Source organism: Lithobates pipiens, unplaced genomic scaffold (assembly GCF_037356315.1).
Source record: "Lithobates pipiens isolate NorthernLeopardFrog02 unplaced genomic scaffold, aLitPip1_a1.2 Scaffold_13, whole genome shotgun sequence".
Classification (NCBI taxonomy): domain Eukaryota; kingdom Metazoa; phylum Chordata; class Amphibia; order Anura; family Ranidae; genus Lithobates; species Lithobates pipiens.
In genome coordinates this window covers 73,605,017-73,628,449 of record NW_027507718.1, presented here as the reverse complement: position 1 = coordinate 73,628,449, position 23,433 = coordinate 73,605,017, and the positions used below count along the sequence as shown (strand labels likewise).

Sequence of the window (23,433 nt, the reverse complement as noted above, 5' to 3'; positions counted from 1 at the left end):
AGGCCAGTCAATGTGTTCTTTGGCAAATTGTAAACCTCTTCAGCATGTCGTCTTTTCAACAATGGGACTTTGCAGGGGCTTCTTGCGGATAGCCTGGCTTCACATAGGCATCTTCTAATTGTTACAGTACTCATAAGCAACTTTAGACCTTCTTTGCTCATCCCTGGAGCTGATCATTGGCTGAGTCTTTGCCATTTTGGCTATTCTTTGATCCCATTGAATGTTCCGTTTCCACCCACGTCTTTCTGGTTTTGGTTGCATTTGAGATCATTTCAGCTGAGCAGCCTATCAGTGTTTAAAATTCTTTATATGTTTTCCCTCGCCAGTCAACTTTCTCAAAGTACGCTGTTCTTCTGAACAATGTCTGGAACGACCCATTTTCCTCAGATTGCCAGAGAGACATGCACAATACCCAGCATGAACAACATTTGCTGCCTTCGTCCTTAAATAAGTGCCACTTGTTTGACACCTGTTTTTTTATAGACTGAATGAACTCAAAAATTTAACTCCACGCTGCTATTATTTTGAACATGCCCTTTTAAAGTAATAATTCAATTACACAGAATCAGCATGCATGTCATAACTGTTCTGTCTGTTGGTTTTCAATTACTCTAGTACACCTATCATTAACCAATTCAGCCCCAAAAGGATTTGGCCAGTTAATGACCAGGCCATTTTTTGTGATACGGCACTGCGTCACTATAACTGATAATTGCACGGTCGTGCAACGCTGTACACAAACAAAATTGATGTCCTTTTTTCCCACAAATAGAGCTCTCTTTTGATGATATTGGATCAGCTCTGCACTTTTTATTTCTTGCATTATAAACAAAAAAAGAACGACAATTTTGGGAAAAAAAACACAATATTTTTACTTTCTGCTATAATAAATATCCAAAAAAACAAAACAAAAAATAACAACAAATTTCTTCATCAATTTAACCACTGTTTACATATGTGAACGGGACTAATGTGTGCGTTCGCTTCTGAGCGCGAGCTACCGAGGATAGGGGCGTTTTAAAAAACAAATTTTTTTCTTTGACTTTATTTTTTTAATTTTACAACTTTTTTTTTGATCACTTTTATTCCTATTACAAGGAATGTAAACATCCATTGTAATAGGAATCATTGATGACAGGTCCTCTTTATGGAGAGATGTGGGGTCAATAAGACCCCACATCTCTCCCCCAGGCTGGAAAGCATGAGATTGTGAAAAAAATTTCACCGATCCCATGCTGACAGCCGTGATCGTGGCTTTGTTTACTTCCGGGAACTCTGACGGGCCTCCGACGGTCATAGAGATGACTGGTGACCATCTGGTCATCGGAAATCTCTATCGTCATCATCCGGCGCCGGACGATTCTTTCTCCAGGTCCCCGATCGCATGCAAGAGCCCGGAGAAGCACCGATGGTGGCAGGAGGGGGGATGTCCCCTCCCGTTGCCTGCAAGAACAATCAAGCGGCGGAACTGCCGCTATGATCATTCTTATGGTGCGCAGAATCGCCGGCTGAAAACAATGATATCTGAATGATGGCTGTGGCTGCTGGCATCATTCAGATATTCCCACTGAAAGTCAAGGAGGTCATATGGCGGCCTTGGGCGGGAAGTGGTTAAGCCAATATGTATTCTTCTACATATTTTTGGTAAAGAAAAATCACAATAAGCATATATTGATTGGTTTGCACAAAAGTTATAGTGTCTAAAAAATAGGGAATAGATTTATGGCATTTTATTTTTATTTACTATCAATGGCGGCGATCTACGAATTTTAGCAGGAATGCGACATAGCGTCGGACAGATCAGCCAATTTTTGGGACCGTTGACATTTATATAGCGATCAGCGCTAAAAATAGCCACTGATTAATTTTATAAATGTCATTGGCAGGGAAGGGGTTAACACTAGGGGCGATCAAGGGGTTAAATGTGTGTCCTAGGGAGTGTTTCCAACTGTGGGGGGATGAAACTGCTTGGAGGAGACTGATTTCGGTTCATAACCAATATGAACAGCAGATCTATCTCCTCTCCCCTGGCAGAACGGAGATCCGTCTGTTTACATTGACAGAAATTAGTTATGTCTCTCTCAGGAGACATCGTGGGTGCCTGGCGGACTTTGCGTGTCACATGGCGGGCATGCGCTTGCACCTCTGTCGGCGTACAACTACGGCAATTCGCGCAGGGGAGCCAACCTGCCGCTGTATAACGACCGTGGCTGGTCTGCAACTGGTTAAATTAATTGCCATGTAGAAATATATTTTAGACCAAAATCAGTGATTAGTGGTTAGTGATGTTGGAGTGCTATTGTCTTGAACACAACTGTATGTATTTATTTTTAAGGACACTTGTTATGTAAAATACACAGGCTGTCGCTGCCAACCCCTTCATGAAAATATTTATTATCTGACTGCCATACAGGTCCTTTTGTTTCAATACTTTGAGTCTGACATGGAAAAGACAGAGTAAAGTCAGAGCTCCTTACTGGTCTACCTGTTCAGGATCAGGTAGATATGTGTTAGCGCAGGGCCAGTAGGGATGAGAACTGAAGTTAGTGTGAATCCAAAAGAGGATATGTTCTCCTTAAAGGAGGTGAGTGATAATAGTGCAGTGCGTATAGAGTAGGGCTGGTTCAGATTTAGGCTGCCATCTCCCTGATTATGATGGAAGAGTCGTCCTTTAGAACCTATTTTAAATTAATTTTAAATATTTATTGAACTAGAATGTCAGGTACAGCCATTTTTTGGGGGAAATGATCCCTCTTTAGGAGTAAACATACTGTATATAAGGGGTATTCAAAAAGTTTCTGCATTTTTTTATATTTAACTGACTATTTTGAAGAACCCTCGTAATAAAACAATAAAAAATTACAAAAATATAATTTAAGATAAATGAATGGGTCCTAAAAAAATATATATTCAAATGGTTATTTCAAATATTAGTAACTATACAGATGTAGCATATCATATCACATGGTCCATGAAGTGTACATCTATCCTTTAACGCATACAAAAATGACATAACATTAAATGCCAGTTCACACCAGAACATGGGGCCTGACTAAGGGGTTCTGCGTGGCTCCGAAAAATCATTCTCTGTTGCAATGATGTGATCGATGATTAAAGCTTTGGACCCATTTTTGGAGATCCTGGTATGCTGGTGACATTTCTTTCTTTCACAGTACAGAAAAGCCACGCCCCGCGCACGCTTCCCGCACTGCGTTCAAAATGCACTGCCTTTTTGATCTGTCAATATATTCTTAACAGCACCCAAAACACAGACTGCAAAGGCAGTGCCTTTGTTGGCACCAGATCACATGGCACCACAGTTTTTAATGGATAACCGTTGTGCTGGATAGAAGCAACCAATAAAGACCAGAGATGGAACACTGACCGGGGAGATGCAACACTGGAAGGCAGAACCTGAATGACAATACTATGGAGAAAATAATAGTAGTGAGGCTGGGGAAGTGATGCAATTATATGGTTGTGGGGGTGGGGGGGTGTTGTGATCATAGTGGGCAGGAGAGCAAAGAAGGATGAAATGAGTGTTCGTGGGTGAGATAGAGATATCAGCAGTGTTAAGCAGGCAAAGAAAGAAGAGGTGCAAGACAAGAAGAATTAAGTATCTGTGGCTGGGGTGAAAAGATTGTCAGTGTGTCAGGTCAGCACCTCTGCACATGCACCAGACAGTCAACAATGGCAGTGCTGGTACAGGGGGGGGGGGGGGGACAATAAGGGGACAGAATTTCTCCATTAACAAATTAAATATTTACTCAGTCTAAATGATTCATGTATTTTAATAAAAAAAAAAAAATTAAAATTAAAAAGCAATAAAAAAAAATGATATCCAATTGTAGGAGAAGGATGAGGGCTAGAGTCAGATGCAAACAATATTCTGTGAAAATCCACCTCAAAAGAGATAGAATTCTATCTTATATATTATTATATATATTTGCTATTATTATTTTTTTTGCACTGCATTGGCTGTATTTGACATTCTTGTTTAACCAGTTACCAACCCCATATATACTGCAGAAGGTTGGCTCTATTGTACAAAATCACTTACCTGTACGTGATTTTGTTCAATGGGCACTGGGGTGCATGCACGTGCCGCTGGAACTGCGATCATGCACTGATTGGCTACAGGGGGAGCCAATCAGAGGGCGTGATGTCCGCTGGCCACCCGCGATTGCTCCCCACAGATAGGATGGTGGTCTGCCAATGTAAACAAGGCAGACCACCGTGCTGTCAGGCATGGACACTTATCTTGTGTTTCTGCTAATCAGGAACATGGATCACTGTGTCCATCCCCTCACAGTAAGAATGCACAAACACTTAACCCTTTGATTACCCCTGATGTTAATCCCTTCCCTGCCAGTGTCATTTAAACAGTGTCAGGGTCCCTTCTAGCAAGGTATCTAACCCATATGAACAACAAAATGTGGGGGGAACTCCGACCACCCTTTTCAGGGGCATTGTTGCGGAGTAGGGGAGGGAAGAGAGGGGAGGAGGGAGGGGAGAGGGGGAGGGAGGGATTAGTGGGTTTGGGGCTAGAGTCCCCCCAATTTTTTTTTTTTTTTTTTTTTTTCCCCAATGGTTTACCCCCCGGTGTTTCAAAGGGGCTGCGCCCCCGGATCAGCCTATGTGAGACTCCGACTTATACTGCAAGTATGCGATGGTTGCAATTAATGTAATATCATATAACGTAAGGGGACTAAATATAAAAGAAAAAAGATTCAAGATAGATAAAGAACTCCAATTATTAGGGGGGAATGTGGTCTGCCTCCAAGAGACATTTATCACTAACGGATCCCCTGTAAAGCTGTCATCATTTCAATTCCCATTATGGTTTTACGGGGACACACCTTCAGCCCACTCAAGAGGCGTAGCTACGGGGTTCGATAGAACAACCAGATTTGAAATAGAGGAGCGATTGGCTGACCCGGAAGGTAGATACCTGTTTCTTAGGGGCAAATTGTTTGATTTGAAATGTACTATAGTGAATGTATATGCACCCAACAGAAACCCAGACAGATTCTTAAGGACTGTTCTTGAGACGCTGGAGGGTTTCAAAGTGGGTAAATTAATCATCGCAGGGGACCTGAACTGGACTCTAAACCCTAAAATGGACAACTCGGGGGGTGGTAGTAGGGTGGCAGAGGGGAGATATAGATCTTTAAAAAGAACCTTAGCCAACGCACAGATTATAGACGCATGGAGAATTTCCCACCCAAAAGATAGAGATTACACTCACTATTCAGCTCCACATAACTCCTTCGCAAGATTAGATTATATCCTACTCGATCACCAATTAGTCCCAAATTTGAAAAAAGCGGAAATTAAATCAATCACCCTTTCGGACCATGCCCCAGTAGTAATCCAGTTGGAAGTACAGGGAGAGAGTGGATCAGGGAGGACATGGAAATTAAATAATTCTCTATTACAGGACCCGGAAGTCTCAGCCAAGATAGAACAGGAACTGATTAGTTTCTATGAACTAAACGACACAGCAGGTATAACGAGAGCTACCCTGTGGGAAACACACAAAGTAGTCATTAGAGGGGTCTTGATCGGGATTGGAGCATGGAAGAAAAAGGAAAGGGAACAACAAAAAACTTACCTTTACAGGGAGATTAACAAATTAGAACAGGAAACTAGACCAAAGGGACTAAGGGAGAGACAGGAGTTAAGGGAAAAAAAAAGAGAACTGGAAAAAATTCTGGAACAAGAAAGGGAATCGGTATTCCATAAAATAAACAGAGAGAGATATCAATGGGGGAATTGGTCGGGAAAATGGATAGCAAAAAGAGTCAAGGATCATAAGAATAGGACCCATATTTCAATGATTAAAGATAAAAGAGGAGAGATTCAATACTCCACTCCAAAAATTGCAGAAAATTTCCACAGGTACTATAGTGAGTTGTATAACATAAGAGGGAAAGGGGGAGATAAGGAGAGGAGGAAAGGAAAAATAGAGGAGTATCTTCGGGACATGGACTTCCCCAGAGGAGTAAAGGAGGAGATGGAGTTATTAGAATCTCCGATAACACCGGAGGAAGTGAGTAGAATAATTAACAATACAGCACTCGGGGGGAGTCCAGGTCCCGACGGATACTCGATTTTCTATTATAAGAAGTTCCAGAAGTTCCTAATCCCAAAACTCTGCGACTACTTCAATGCAGTGGGAGTAGGGGAGAGGTTTCGGGAGGAAGCCCTGTGTGCACACATAACCTTGATTTTGAAAGAAGGTAAGGACCCAGCAGCCGTAGAGAGTTACCGACCGATCTCCCTATTAAACACGGACATAAAGATCTTTTCGAAAATACTAGCAGAAAGACTAAAAACCCTCCTCCCGGATTGGATCCATCCGGATCAGGTGGGGTTTGTCCAGGGGCGAGAAGGGAGAGATAACTCTATAAAGTCCATAGCATTAATTCAGGAAGCTACCAGGAGAAAGACTCCCACAGTACTGCTGTCAGTAGATGCCGAAAAGGCCTTCGACAGAGTGGAGTGGGAGTTTATGGATAGGGTATTAGAATATCTAGGACTAGGAGAAAAGATGCTGAGATGGATTAAATCCCTATATTGGCAACCAACAGCGAGAATCAGAGTAAACGGATCCCTGTCTCGCCCCCTACAATTGTTTAATGGGACGAGGCAGGGATGCCCCCTTTCACCGATCATGTTTGTGATCGCTTTGGAACCACTGCTGGTCGCAATAAGGAGGAACCATGACATACGGGGCCTTCGGGTTGGTGGGAAGGAATATAAAATCTCTGCATTTGCGGATGATGTACTGGTGTACATGGTTAATCCAATTACAACAATCCCACCCCTCCTTAAAGAGTTTGAACAGTTTGGCCACTTTTCAAACTTTAAAATAAATGCGACTAAATCGGAAATTTTAAACATAAACTTAACGCAGGCCGAACAGACAGCGCTAAGCTCCCAGTTACCATTTAAATGGTGCAAAGGAGAGTTGTCCTACCTGGGCATAAAGTTGACGTCACAAATGGGTAACCTCTATGGGGCGAACTATCTACCTCTATTGAATAAAATTAAGGATAAGTTAAATAAAATGAGATATAAAGCTCTCACGTGGATGGGGAGGATAAATACAATAAAGATATTTATACTACCATTAGTAATGTATACGCTCCAAATGATCCCTATCCCCTTGCCCGTAAGCTACCTGGGAAAGGTCAAATCAATGATCTTGTCGTTTATATGGGCTCGAAAGAGGCCGAGAATAGCCTATAGTGTCTTAGTGAAGGAGAAAGAGAGGGGAGGGGTAGCTCTACCAGATCTCACTAAATACTATGAGGCGATAATAACTTCAAGGGTAGCGGACTGGTGTCATAACAAACAAGGGAAGAGCTGGGTAGATTTGGAAGTTACACTAAGCAACACAGAGTTAGCTAAAATGATATGGATCCCCCCTCAATATAGGGATTTAGGGACGAGCACTTGCACTTTAACTAGGCACACGTTAAAAATTTGGGATAAAATAAATAAAAGACACAAGTGGCACTTCAACTCACCTTTAATGTCACTTTTGGACACAAATTATTTCCCCCCAGGGAAAGAAGAACGCTTATATTTTAGTAGGTGGGCAAAAAGGGAAGACATAACACTTTTAGAAGTAATGAAAGGGAATAGGATAAGCACTTTTAGGGAAATTTCACAAGAATGGGGGTGTAAGCCACTTGACTACTGGAGATACACGCAAATGGTGCACTTTGTACAAGGTTTACCACAACCATTAAGAGGAAAGACACAACTTTACCCACTAGAAAAATTATTTAAAGAACCACAATGTCTACAGAAAAGGATTTCTAAAATATATAAAATATTAAAGCAAGAAGGAGACGTGGAGCTTCCAGACTACTTAAGGAAATGGGAGGAAGAAATAGGGCCCTTGAGAAGTCAGGAGCAGAGGAGCAAAATAATCAAAATGACTTACTCCCTGGCAAAAGATATGCAGACGATCGAAATGTCCTTTAAATTAATAGCGAGGTGGCATTGGACGCCACAGAGAATACAGAGGTTCAGTGAGGATAACCAGAAGTTATGCTGGAGGGAATGTGGGGGACTGGGCTCTTTTAAGCACATATGGTGGGATTGCCCCAAAATAACCCCTTTTTGGGAACAAATAAGAGAATTGATATTTTTAGTGACAGGGGAAATGGTGGGAAATTCTCCATGGGAATGCCTGTTCCATGATACAAAGAAAGGGATCGGGCAATACAGAGGCACAATGACTCCAGTCTTACTGAATGTGGCCAAATCCCTGATTCCGTGTCATTGGAAGTCCGTGCAGGTACCGACAGTAGCAGAGTGGACCCGGAAAGTAGAACATATAAGGGTAATGGAGGAATCCATGCAAAGACTGGGGGACTTAGGCCAAAAACATGTAAGCAAATGGCAACAATGGGGAGCATTCTTGGAAAAAGAGCAACACACATGGCTGAGTAGGGAAGGAGAGGTAGGAGGGGAGTGATGCGGGGGATTGGGGGCTGGGCTCACCCTTTTTTTTTTTTTTTTTTTTTTTTTTTTGGGGGAGGGGTACATGAGTATTGGTATTAAAATAATGAATGTAAGTGTAATATATACATGATGATTTGTAAGTGAGAAAATAAATAAAGAGTATATAAAAAATAAACAGTGTCAGTGCATATTTTTAGCACCAATCACTGTAATAACGTCACTGGTTCCCAAAAATGTGTCAAAAGTGTCCGTTAGGTGTCAGATCTGTCCGCAGCAATCTCGCTAAAAATCACTGATCAACGCCATTACAAGAAAAAAAAAAAAGGCCATAAATATATCCCTTATTTTGTAGAAGCTATAACTTTTGCGCAAACCAATCAATATACACTTATAGTAGAATACATATTAGCCTAAACTGATGAAGACAGTAGATTTATTTTTTTGGATATGTTTTATAGCAGAAAGTAAAACATTTTTTTCAAAATTGTCGCTCTTTTTTTTGTTTATAGCACAAAGAGGTGATCAAATACCACAAAAAGAAAGCTCCATTTGTGGGGGAAAAATGTACAAAAATTAGATTTTGGGTACAGCGTCAGTTAAAATAACGCAGTGCCGTCTGGCAAAAAATGGCCTAGTCAGGAAGGGGGTAAAACCTGCCGGGGCTGAAGTGGTTGACAAATGTTTTCAAGAGATTTAAAAGCAATATGACAATTTTTACTAGGTGCTCCCAACCACATATCTAAAATAACTAAATACTGAAGCAAAAGGGTCAGAACTGCAACCATGCAACTAGTATTTTTAGGAGAACTCAGCATGTTACAATCAGATTTCTCACATGGTAGTAGAAATAAAATTCTATCTCAATGTCTACCTCTGCTTATACATGTCTTCATTATAAAATCACACTAAATTGGTTAGGTTTGTGACAGGCTTACTTTAATACTAATACAACAGAAGTATACAAAACGCCATACAAAGAGATTTTTTCCCTCTAATTCTTCGTTATGCTGAAATGTTTTTCAAACTCCTTGTGGACCAAAGTCTTTGATCATTTAAAGAAGCTACAGTCACAATGTCAAACATGAAAGTGGTGGTCCTTCACAAGGTAACTTACAAATTGTGCACATGGCTCCTAATTAAGTCCAGTCTGTATACACAAATATATGCAATCTTCTTCTATAGAAAAAAGGAAAGCATTTTCTAGTTCTAAAGACAAAAAATAACCTGACAACAAAATGTCAAGGAGAAAGCTAGATCTAAGACACTCATTAAGTGGGAAAACCATGTGCACACCACACATTCTGGAAAAATCATCTATTCTTCTATGTGGGCAATAAACCCTTGATATAACACCCTGGAATTGAATATTGTAGCTGCTTGTCTCTTCTTTTAATTACCACCTATTTAGAAAGGAAGATGGTATTTGCAAGTTCACTCATTCAGCTGAACAGTTGTAGTTTTCACTCTTGAACCCCTCTATTTAAAATGACTTACTAATATTTATTGGCAAACAATTGGTAGACATACATTACAGTGCTAGCCTAAAATACCTCAACTGTGTGGTTCATCAGTTAGCCAACAACTAAATTTACTATGACTCTGCAGGAACATATTTGTACACTTCACCAGGCATTCCTTCCCCTAATATGATTTTACAAAAAGTTGTGTTTGAGTCTACTGGAAGGCACACAGATATACTGTACAAAATTGACAAACTGACAAAGCCTCTGATAGAGACTACCAATCACGCACCTTTTGCTTTAAAGGATAAGTTCACCTTTGGAAACGTATTACATTTTCCACCTGCTTTTAGGGTGGAACAAGTAACATGTTTTTGCTCCTGCAGCCTCTCTGAAATCCCCCTTCTAATTGTGACAGTGGACCAGAGATCTTCTCCCTGCACTGACGGTCACAATTTTAAAAACGCGGTCGTGTGCGTCTCCACCCACATGTCAGCGTCCTTCCTTCACAGAGTTCTGTAAATGAACTTCAAGTACCGACAGCCTTTGCGGCTGTCAGCTTGTAGTTCTCGATGAACTACCAGGGCACTGGTAAACGCTCTAGGTAGTTCATTAATGCTTCCCGTCATTCAGTAATTGACTGCCCGCATGAGGTACTGGGAAGAAAGCTACACAGTCTGCAGGAGCCTGAGGTTGCACCTGTGATCTGCTGAATGCGGGTGCAATCCTTTACAGGCTCCTTAAAAAAATGAATTGATTTTTTTTTACCTGTAAAAAATGTGCATGCATTATTTTTTTTTTTTTTTTTTTTAGAAAGGTGAACTTATCCTTTAACCATAAAACATTTGTATATCAGAGGAAAAACACTCTTTTGAAACGCTCAGTTAACATGTACAATTCCATTAACATATTTTACAACTAGAGTACAGTTAAAATTTAGCAGCATGTAAGCTAATTAATTAGCATTCTTGCCTTAAAGCTTTGGAATCAAATCTGGGTCCCTATATCCATGGGGTTTTTATGTTTTTTTTTTCCATATGTTAGCATAGGTATCCTCCCACAATCTAAAAGCAGGGTGACTGGCTTTATTTTCAAACTGCCTGTTTGTACGAGGAGGTAGGGACATTATGAAGGTTCGATATAACTGCATCTACAGTACATACTCTGTAAACAGCTCTAAAATAATAATCCACAGAAAATACTAAAACAATAAAAAAAACAAAAAACAATTTGACGCTATTAAGCCCAAATATAGTTTTTTAAAATAAAAGATTTGAGGAGTAGTGTTTTCTGTGTCCCTGTTGGAGAGATTTTACTCACTGTTGTAGCGAACAGGAAAGAACACAGAAATAAAATAAAAAAATGGTAAAAGTTTTATTAGTTTACACTGTATTAAACACAAGTACTGGTCTTGCTATCTGTGCTGGGGAGATTCTTCCGAATGTAGTATCAACAATAAAAACCTGACAGATCTAACCCTTTTGCTCTATTCAAATTTAAAAATGCTTTGGCTATAGTTTTAAATATAGTTTTAGTATAGTTTTAACTTTATAATATTTACAAACGTATTGGAAACGCATCTATTTTCTTGGGTAGTTTGCTACAGCCGATTTACATTCACAGCCCTTTCACATGAGAGGTCAGATTGGGTCCGGCTGTCCATTTTTCAGCCAGACCCGATTGGACCTTACATTCTCTTTTATGGGCAGTCGGATGTAAACTTGTGCCTGTTTATACCAGGCTACCTTTGGGTCCGATCAGATTTAAAAAAAAAGGAAGGGGCTGGCTGGATCAGAGGGCAGTCAGGACAGCCGGTCTGCTTACCTCCGGCTGCCCACAGAGAGCGCCACTCTGGGCTATGCCCGTATCTGCTCTGTACAAGCAGCCAGTCTGCTCACCACAGCAGGGGATTCGAAAGGAGCCTTCCTATGTGCCCCTCATGGCCCCTGCAGACAGTGGTCACTCTGTCTTTTGGTGGTCACCCAGGCCAATGAAAGAAAAACATACTTTAGAGTAGCTAGTAAATGGTTTGGTTTATTTCTTTCTACATTATTCTTCCTTTTTTTTTATCATATTCAATCATTCCTTTTGTTTTTATTTTTCCTCTGATCTTTTATAATCCATCTTTCTGAAAGAGATATGAAATGTGGCACAATTACATCTTTAACAGGACTTTAAAGAACACAAAGGTGAATGTTCTGACTGTAAAAGCTGTGATCTCTACCAGTCTATGTCTTCTAAAACATGTTCCCAGTCTCCAATTCCTATAGAATTTTTGCAGTCTTTGACCATCTTCTGTTGAATGTCCTCCATCTGACAGCTTTCTGCAGACTTGCATTTACTAAACATCATGTGTACCCCTTGGTGAGGTCAGGGTCCGCACTTGAGACCCCTTATAACAAGTAAATCGACCACCACTGGTCTACACTCTGATAAGAACACATTTTTCAAATGTGGGTGGTATAAATGTGGAGAATTGTTAAATCAAACGCCTAACTAATATAAGCCAGGTCTTTTTTCTTTAAAGTGACTTGCTTCCTTTAACCACTTCGCATCCAGGCCAATTCTGACATTTCTCTCCCACATGTAAAATTCATAATTTTTTGCTAGAAAATGACATAGAACCCCCAAACATTATATATGTTTTTTTTTAGCAAAGACCCTAGAGAATACAACGGCGGTTGTTGCAACTTTTTATCTCGCACGGAATTTGCGCAGCAATTTTTCTGCTTTAAAAAAAAAAAACAGTAAAAGTTAGCATAATGTGAAAGAGGAAGATACGCCGAGTAACTAGATACCAAACATGCTACGCTTCAAAAATGCACACGCTCGTGGAATGGCGCCAAACTTTGGTATTTAAAAATCCCCATAGGCGAAGCTTTACTTTTTTTACTGGTTACATGTTTTGGGTGAGAGAGGAGGTCTAGGGCTAGAATTATTGCTCTCGCTCTAACATTCGCGGCAATACCTCACATGTGTGGTTTGAACACCATTTTCATATGTGGGCAGGACTTACGTATGCGTTCGCTTCTGCGTATGAGCTCACGGGGACAGGGGCGCTGTACTTTTTTTAGTTTGACACTTTAAAAATAAAGTAAAAAAATGTGATTACTTTTATTCCTATTACAAGGAATGTAAACATCCCTTGTAATAGGAATATGGCATGATCGGACCTATTTACAGTGAGATATGGGGTCAATAAGACCCCACATCTCACCTCTAGGCTGGGAAGCCTAAAATAAAAAAAAATAATAAAAAAAAAACGATCCTGGCTTCCCAGCCAAGGCGGCGCCGTTATTTTGAATGCAGAGGCCGGGCGTGATGTCATAACATCGCGCCCGGCCTCCGAACGATCATAGAGACTCCGAGGACCATCTGGTCCCCCAGAAATCTCTATGATACCATCCGGGGCCGGCGGATCCTGTGACTGACTCACCGATGGAAGCGGTGAGTCGGTAGAAGCACCGGAGGGTGGCGGGAGGGGTGGGGGGGACGTTTAGAATACGTATCGGCCTAAGTTGAGGAAAACATTTTTTTAATATATTTTTGGAGGATATTTATTATAGCAAAAAGTAAAAAATAATGCCTTTTTTTCAAAATTGACAATTTTTTTGTTTATAGCGCAAAAAAAAAAAAAAAAACGAGGTGATCAAATACTACCAAAAGAAAGCTCTATTTGTGGGAAAAAAAGGACGTCAATTTTGTTTGGGAGCCACGTCGCACAACCACGCAATTGTCAGTTAATGTGATGCAGTGCCGAACCGCAAAAAGTGCTCTAGTCTTTGGCCAGCAAAATGGTCCGGGGCTTAAGTGGTTAAAGTGGATATAAACCCTTTCAGATAACCAGTGAAGTGAAGCCTCAGATGATACATAGAGATTAAACAAATCTCCCTACATAAGTTTTGCATGTATATCTGCTGTCTTCAGCTTTATATATTCTTTAGAAAGTTCAGATTCTGTTAGGAGATGTTCTCTTCCTGTTCAGTACTGCAGTGAAGCCTGGGCATACAGCCAAGACAGCTGATTGGAGGAAAGGCACACGGCCCTCTCCACATAGGTAAAAACTTTCAGCTCTATTTGTTAAATAGTTCAGCACTCTGCTAATGTATTTATAGCATCATCCCCAACACAAAACTCAGGCTGCTTTTTTTTTTTTTTCAAATGAACAAGCTGTTCTGCAGATATAGCCGTTTGAGACAAACTATTTACCACTTACAGGGGTGCTTACAGACAGCTTTTATTTATGTAATATCGTTATCTAAAAAGAAAAAAACTGGTGAGAAGTCTAGTGATCCAGCCAATAAGTCAGTGGTTTTTCAAAAGCACAAGCTCTCCAACAGAACTGACCAGTTTACATGGATGAAACAATCAGTTTAACACTGGAAGGGGTGATTAAACAGATCAGCTTTAATTTATTCATGAAAAACCTTTATCCGCCCCCCCCCCCCAAAAAAAAACAGTTTGCAGCAACTGCTTATAAAGCATTAGATGGAGTCTGGCATCAATTTGTTGGTGTATCTAAATGTGCTAGTACATCTAACACTCCCTTCCTCCCAGACTGACAGTGCTGCTGTCCAAAGGTGCCTCCTATGCTCCTTCATCCAGAGTGGTGACACTAAGACAGGTGGTGTGTTATTGTCCAGATCACCATATGAAAACAAAAGGAAAAAAGCCTTAAAAAAAGAAAACAAATGCAGTCACCACATCTAATGAGGGGTAGCCTGCAATATATTATGGGGGGGTTAATACTGTAATACTGCGTCGAGACAAATCATTTCCCTTAAGCAAAAATAGAACAATATACTGTTTTAATACATGCTTTGTCATGATACAGCTCGTTAAGTCTACATGTGCCATTAGTTTACTTTGGTTCTGAATGACTGTAATCTGGAAACAACCGTATAAACTTGTGTCTACAGGCTAGTGGGAAGGGATTTTCTCTCTGTCTGTCAACAAGCAATCTGTACTTCTATCCCCAAAGGCTTTTAACAGCACCTGGTGAGCTTGATTTATGCATATTTCTACTAGCTTATTGTTCAAAAGATCCTCAGCAAAGCAATGTTGTGTCGAACATAAAACACCTTTAGCACATCTTTAAAAATCAGCAATGACCTAGTAAAAATGTAGCACTCTGACTGCTACACGATAACAGCAAGGGGGATCATGGGTGTTGGAAAATGTGAGTTCTTAAAGAGGAGTTCCATCCAAAAATGGAACTTCTGCTTATCTGGTTCCTTCCCTCCTCCGATGTCACGTTTGGCACCTTTCAGGGGAGAGGGGGGAGCAGATACATGTCTAATAAAGATATTTGCTCCCACTTCCGGTAAAAGAGCACTGCAGAAACCGCATTGATCTACGTCATGCCCGGCCCCTCCTCCGTCCCCTTCCACTGTCTTCTGGGAGACACACAGGTCCCAGAAGACAGCAGGGATCAGTCAGAACGCACAGTGTTTGGCCGCACATGCGCAGTAGGGAACCAGGCTGTGAAGCCGCAAGGCTTCACTTCCTGATTCCCTTATTGAAGATGCCGGTGCCTCCACCCAGATCATCTTCATCATCATAATATAATTGTATTAGCAGCAGGAGGGACAAAAAACTGACTACAGTGTCAGGGCTCAGCAGCCATGATAAACTATGGTCAATTTACAGGAGGGTGGGACAGAACCAGGCAGGATCAGCCAGGTGATACAGGGGGCCAAATTAGACAGCAGAAGCACTGTGCTGCTGCTAATGCTTTAAAGGAACAGGATACATTTTTTTTTTTTAGGGTAACAAACACTTTGACTATTTTCACAATTAAGAAACAGAGATGCCTATACATCTGTAATTTACCATTCTCATAGCATTCCATGCCTTTACAGTATCTCACAAAAGTGAGAACCCTAACATTTGTGTAAATAGTTTATTATATCTTTTCATGTGACAACACTGAAGAAATAACACTTTGCTAAAATGTAAAGTAGTGAGTGTACAGCTTGTATAACAGTGTACATTTTCTGTCCCCTCAAAACAACTCAAAACACAGCCACTAATGACTAAACCGCTGGCAACAAAAGTGAGTACACCCCTAAGTGAAAATGTCCAAATTGGGCCCAAAGTATCAATATTTTGTGTGGCCGCCATTATTTTCCAGCACTGCCTTAACCCTCTTGGGCCTGGAGTTCACCAGTGCTTCACAGGTTGCCACTGGAGTCCTCTTCCACTGCTCCATGACGACATCATGGAGCTGGTGGATGTTGGAGACCTTGCGCTCCTCCACCTTTCCATTTGAGGATGCCCCACAGATGCTCAATAGGGTTTAGGTCTGGAGACATGCCTGGCCAGTCCATCACCTTTACCCTCAGCTTCTTTACAAAGGCAGTGGTCATCTTGGAGGTGTGTTTGGGGTCGTTATCAAGTTGGAATACTGCCCTGCGGCCCAGTCTCCGATGGGAGGGGATCATGCTCTGCTTCAGTATGTCACAGTACATGTTGGCATTCATAATTCCCTCAATGAACTTTAGCTCCCCAGTGCTAGCAGCACTCATGCAGCCCCAGACCATGAAACTCCCACCACCATGCTTGACTATGGGAAATACACACTTGTCTTTGTACTCCTCACCTGGTTTCCGCCACACATGCTTGACACCATCTGAACAAAATAAGTCTATTTTGTGGTCATCAGACCACAGGAAATGGTTCCAGTAATCCATGTCCTTAGTCTGCTTGTCTTCAACAAACTGTATGCAGGCTTTCTTGTGCACCATCTTTAGAAGAGGCTTCCTTCTGGGACGACATGCAGACCAATTTGATGCAGTGTGCGGTGTATGGTCTTAGCACTGACAGGCTGACCCCCCCCCCCCCCATCCCTTCAACCTCTGCAGCAATGCTGGCAGCACTCATGCATCTATTTCCCAAAGAAAATCTCTGGATATGACGCTGAAAACATGCACTCAACTTCTTTGGTCAACCATGGCGAGGCCTGTTCTGAGTGGAACCTGCCCTATCGAACCGCTGTATGGTCTTGACCACCCTGCTGCAGCTCAGTTTCAGGGTCTTGCCAATCTTCTTATAGCCTAAACCATGTAGAGCAATAATTCTTTTTTTCAGATCCTCAGAGAGTTTTTTGCCATGAGGTGCCATGTTGAACTTCCAGTGACCAGTATGGGAGAGTGAGAGAGAACACCAAATTTAACACACCTGCTCCCCATTCACACCTGAGACCTTATAACACTATTGAGTCACATGACACCAGCGAGGGAAAATAGATAATTGGGCCCAATGTGGACATTTTCACTTAGGGGTGTACTCACTTTTCTTGCCAGCGGTTTAGACATTAATGGCTGTGTGTTGAGTTATTTTGAGGGGGCAGCAAATTGACACTGTTATACAAACTGTACACTCACTACTTTACATTGTAGCAAAGTGTAATTTCTTCAGTGTTGTCACATGAAAAGATAGAATAAAATATTTACAAAAATGTGAGGGGTGTACTCACTTTTGAGAGATACTGTATATTCCAGGAACATACCATATCCATAAACCAGAAATGGCCAGTGTGACAGTCTCATACACCAGGTACGTATTCTACTCAGTGAACCTCAAACATTATTATAATTATTATTATTTATGCTTCTACTTTACATAATATCTCAGTGCTTAAATACTACCAATTACTATAAATCACGTTATTTAGTTTACTCCTTTTTATTCCTGTATTGAGATATTAGAGATATGGTCACCTCAGCTTTATGCTGCAGCATGGTAGTAAGAACAGTGATGCACCTGCTTTTCTGTCATCAGCATTCCCGCATAGACTTTGACTTACCTGCTGAAGTATGTGTCTTTCTCTTAAAGTCATTAATCGCCTGTGGAGCTCAACTAACTCATCTAGGTATGCCTGGAAAAAGAGAACAATTTTAAATACTACTCATGTGGCTCAGATAAAACAGCAGGGAAATGGAGAACACCAAGACAAGCACACAGGCAAGAATTTTAATTAACATTTATACATCAGTAAGATAGTTGGTTTGGGTTTTTTACTGAGCACAAAGGATGCTTTAAGACACAGAAAAAATGCAAGAGAACAAGGCAAATAAGATAAAATATTTACAATTATGAATACTTAAAGTAGTAATAAACAGTTTTTTGCATAAAATACATTCAGATTTACTAAACAATATTTCCCCAAAAAAAGTTTATTTATATGTCCAAGCCTTTACCGTTCCTATGTTACAAAGCTGCTCAGTCCAGCACTCAATGCTGCCTCTCCAAACTCCCAAATTCCTGTCAAGTAGGTCATATACTGTTTTCATCACTTAAATGCAGTCAAGCTGCTGTCAATCAATTAGCTTGGAGGTGAGAGGAGGCTTTCAACCAAGGGCCATTTCTTTCTGAAGACAAAGGCACTGTGGGGAGACTCCTCTGCAGGGTCAGTAGGGAGTGTGCTGGGAACACCCAAAATAAGGTGGGTCCAGGGGACCTTGTAATGTAATAGAGACACCCAAAAAGAGGAACCAGGGAAGTGACCAATTTAAGAGTTGGAAATAAAAGCAACCATAGGAAGAAATAAATAAATAAATAAATTAGGCATGCGAAATACGTAAGTGCTTAGGTCTCCATTTCCATGTCAAATGCTGTAAAAAGTTAAACACAAACCTTGTGGGGAAATACAAAGTTAGTAAATATACCTATTTTAACTAAGGGTGATCTTACAATCCTTATTACGAGATTCCAGGGTACTCCAAGTTTTGGTAGATGACATGTTAGCACATTACAGGAGCTTAATCTTGTGAGATTTCAAAGACTCCTGTGATCTTCTCAGATGGATTCTGTAGAGTACGGCTGGCCATAGATGAAACTGACAGTGTTGACAGGGGAATCCCTCCTGCCAAGCCATTGTGTTTTTCTGGCGGGGAAAGCCATATCCGCTGGGAGAGCACAGTGATTATTGTTAGTGACTATAACAACCATTAGTGAGAATAGCAAGTCAAATCCATCAGGTTGGCTGTACCAATGTTGATCGATCAACTTGGAAACATTCAGCCTGCCCATACATGGTTTGATTCTCGGTCAGTTCAACAGGAACCTATGGCTGGCTTAACCATACACTGGAAATCAGCTTTAGAATCGTACAGAAGTCCCGGGTGGAACAGGAAGGATTGTATGTGCTTTGTGAGCATGAGGAGCAAGGTTGGAACACTTAGCCCTTGTACTCACGGTCGGAGAATTCGTCGGAATGTGTCCTATCGGACCGTGTCGTCAGATAATCCGACTGTGTGTGGTATGCATCGGACTGATTCCGTCGGACCCAATTTTCCAACATGTTGGAAATATTTCCCGACCAACTGGGCCGGTCGGACATATTCCGATCATGTGTAGAGAATTTTGATCGGACCAAGTGTCACGCATGCTCAGATCAAATTCCTACATCAAAGCTATTGGCTACTAGCCTGAATGTAGTCCCATCCTAACGAAATTACGTCATCACGTTCTGAAAGATCGGATTTTTTGCCAACTTTGTCCGACCGTGTGTATGCAACAGTTTCGGACAAGATCCGATGGACAAAATCCGACGGGCAAAATCAGACGGATTTGGTTGTGGAAATCTCCGACCGTGTGTACAGGGGCTTATTCTGCAAGTGTATTTTTAAGAATGTTTTTTAAAGGTAAGGATTTTACAGCATGTGTTGTCTCTATTACTCTCTGGGTCAGGACCAGAAATGATAGGTTCTCCATGTGTTATCTGCTGATATGGGCCATGCCTCTTAAACTTATACAGCGTGACCTATTTGATATTAACATGGGTTACATATACAGGGTGAGTCTCTGATCAAAGGAGGAGTGCATGTGGGGAAGTTGGCATGTTTTTACATCCACAGTGGAAAAGAGAACTTTTCAGAGGATTTTTGTGTTTTTTTTTATTTATTTTTTTATTGAGCATGATTGACTTTTCCAGATTTATGGATTTATTTATTCACAAACTGTGTGATATATTTGACTTGGTAGGGTGTAGTGATTCACAGAGTATTATATTGCTGAAAGTTTTATTTTTTAGATAGCAGTGCTGCATTTTTTTTTTTTTTACACTTCTTGTCATTAGAAAGATGGCAACATGACCCCTTGCAGTGCAGAAGCTATTTTTTTTTAAATCTTGGTTCAGCATTGTTCACACCCATGCAATCCAATTCCTGTCCGAATTGCCAGTTCGCACAGCAATATGCAAACCAATCTGGGGGTGTCATTAACTTTCTATTCACACCCGCAGCGGTTCACATGGGGGAGTGTGAACTGCCTGCGGGTGACATGCTATGCAGGAACCCGTGCTGGATTCACACAAGTCTTTGCATCACAGCAGTGTGAACCAAGCCTTAGGATACCTTGAGCTCTCTATGCAAACAAGTGACTTTCCTTAGGATGTCAGTCATTAAGACTAACCATGAGAAACATGTAGGTCAATGAATAGGGCAGCAGTATTAAAGGGGCACCAAGTCACAACACTTTTTATGTAATTGTTATGACTTTACCCGATAGTAGGTGGGGCAGGCTCATGCAAGATGCAGATCTTAAGTTGTACCTCGGTCTTCACCAGACCACCCCACAAGAGATGAGTCAGTGACACTAGTGACCTCTAGGCTACTTTGCTACAAGATGTCACCAGGTCAGGACCACCGAGGTATAACAAGAGCAGTACTGACTATGATCAAAAAACAGGGTAGCGACACTACTGTCTGTCAGTTCAGGCAGTGGTTGAGGCATCAACCAAGGCAAAAAAAACAACTGGTATAACAAGTCCACTTGATTAATATACTTCTCTACCACTCACCATGTAAGGTGTTGTCGCCATAACCATAAACTTTAAACAAAAAAGGGGGGGGGGGTTATCTCCAAGACAGTCATTGGGAAAGCATAGTGGTTACTATGGGTAACAAAGGATAGTACTGAAGTAGTATCTGGAAAAAAGTTCATTTTATTGAAATGAAGTAAAAAAAAAAAAAACAATGTGCTACTCTCTTGGTGTGCAGCTTCTCAGTATCACCTATATTGTGACAATACCTCAATAAGTGCTTTGTCAAAGACAACAGACAAGGATATACATAGAACATAACAGTGCTAACACATTAAAACCAAGGAACGTCCAGACGCCTGGTACTAATGTACTAACCGTATGTCAGGCCATAATTATCGCATGAATGGACCATTTTATAACCAAAATGTATAATCATATGGCATCTGGTCTGTGCATAGCCCCGATAATGTTGGAAGGATGGTGATACTCTTCTTCTAACACTGGGAAAGAGAGGTATCAAGACATTCACGTGGAGTGGGAAGTGCATAATATGCAATGTGTGGAAGGATATATCTTGAACCATACAACGGAATGGTGGCTGCAGGGAAATTCTCACTGGGGTATGCCACTAAGGACAGTGATGGAAGACATGATGAATGTCACTAAATTCACTAGGACATCCAAATACTGATGGATAATTATTTCCCATAAAGTCCAGTTGCATATTCCAATCAATGAAGCGGCGGTAAAACTCCGCTATTTTTAGTGGTGTTGTTTGACAGTTGGATTTGCGGAGCATTTCGGCTGATAGCGGGGTGCTTTTAATCCCAGCTAGCAGCCGAGAAAGTTAAAACCGCCCTCAATTGCAACGTTTTTCCGGTGGTATAGCCGTGCTGCCACACTGATTTCAATGGGGAGCAGCGGTGGAGGAGCGGTAAACACACCACTCCTTCCCGGCTCCAAAGAAGCTGCCGGCATAAAGTTTTTCCGACGTCCTGCCAGGGCACTGCTCCAGCGTGAAAGCCCTCAGGCTTTTAAACTGGAGACAATGGAGCAGCTATTTGAGGGCGGATTGCGGGTGCTATTTTTAATGTTGTAGCACCTGCAAAATGCCCTCGGTGTGAAATGGGACTAAGTATAAGTACAGATACGTATATTTTGGAAAGCCATGTGTACATTTGTTGTTAGTTCATCATGATCAGTGCATATTAATGTACATTAAGAAGTGGAGTGACATCCGCCACATCGATGGGAGCAACGGAAGCAATGAATTGGTTAGCTTAAGACTAGCAGTCAGAGACTATGCAGATGAGGATGGGTGAAGAGTAAATGACAGAAGGAGGAAGGTTGAGACGGATCTCCTATCACAATTTGGATTAGCAGCAAGGATGGGAAGTGTTATAATGGTAGATTTTAATTATCCAGACATAGACTGGGCGGAGGGAACTACACATTCGTCTAAGGCTCACCAGTTCCTAAATGTCTTGCGGGACAATTTCATGGTTCAGATGGTAGACGCACCAACTAGAAATAAAACATTACTGAATATACTGATTACCAATAATACAGACCTGATCACATGTGGAAATACGGCAATTTAGGAAACAGTGATCACAGGTCAATTAGCATCACACAAATAGGAAACTTAAGGGGAATACAAAGACACCGAATTTCAAGAGAGCCAACTTCCCTAAACTACGAACCTTGCTAGAAAGCATAAATTAAGATAAAATCTTAGGAACAAAGAACACAGAGGAGAGATGGGTTTGCTTTAAGAGCATATTAAATAAGGGCATTAGCCAATGCATCCCATTGGGTAATAAATTTAAAAGAGCGAACAAAAGTCCTGGATGGCTTACTTCAAAGTAAAAATGCATAAAAACTCAAAGGAGAAGGCTTTCAAAAAATACGGGGTTGAGGGATCATCATCAGCATTTAGACTTTATAAAGAATGCAACAAGAAATGTAAGGGTGCAATTTGGACGGCTACGATAGAACACGAAAGATACATAGCGGAGGAAAGCAAAAATAATCCCACAAAATTCTTTAAGTATGTAAACAGTAAAAAGGAGGACAGACCATATTGGCCCCATAAAGAATGAGGAAGGACATCTGGTTACAAAGTATGTGAAGATGGGGGGGGCTTCAGTAACCAAAACGGTGTTTATCCTCAAGCCATATGAATGCAATCTATACAGTGGGAGGCCCTCTGGGGGAATCAAGGATGGAAAAGGACCTGGGGGTCCTAGTAGATGATAGGCTCAGTCGCTCTACAAGACTCTGGTCCGGCCACACCTAAAGTATGCTGTTCAGTTTTGGGCACCAGTTCTCAGAAAAGGGTAAGATAAAGGGTTTGGAGGATATGAGTTATGAGGAAAGGTTGCGAGCACTGAACTTATTCTCTTTTTCATGGAAGGGAGTTTAACAAGACAGGTGGCCACTCAGTAAAATTTGAAGAAAAGAGGTTTAACCCAAGACTAAGTAGAGGGTTCTTTACTGTAAGAGCGGCAAGGATGTGGAACTCCCTTCCACGGGTGGTGGTATCAGCGGGGAGTATCAGTAGTTTCAGGAAACTGTAAGATAAGTAGCCGAACGACCACAACATTCAGGGTTATACAATGTAATACTGACATATAATCGCACACATCAAAGGTTGGATTTGATGGACTTGTGTCTTTTTGCAACCTCACCTACTATGTAACTATGAAGGCAATAGAATGTAAT

The 23,433-nt window shown here is 41.2% G+C and overlaps 1 protein-coding gene across 13 annotated transcripts in view; it reads right to left on the bottom strand.

Moving 5' to 3' along the window:
* The window catches only part of MLLT3 (MLLT3 super elongation complex subunit), a 387,733-nt gene that overhangs the window by 5,523 nt on the left and 358,777 nt on the right, over positions 1–23,433 (bottom strand). For all 13 annotated transcript variants that reach the window (XM_077475204.1, XM_077475207.1, XM_077475203.1 and 10 more), the window contains one exon: positions 17,749–17,820. In XM_077475204.1, the coding sequence (XP_077331330.1) occupies positions 17,749–17,820 (72 nt within the window). The remainder of the gene's footprint in view (positions 1–17,748; positions 17,821–23,433) is intronic.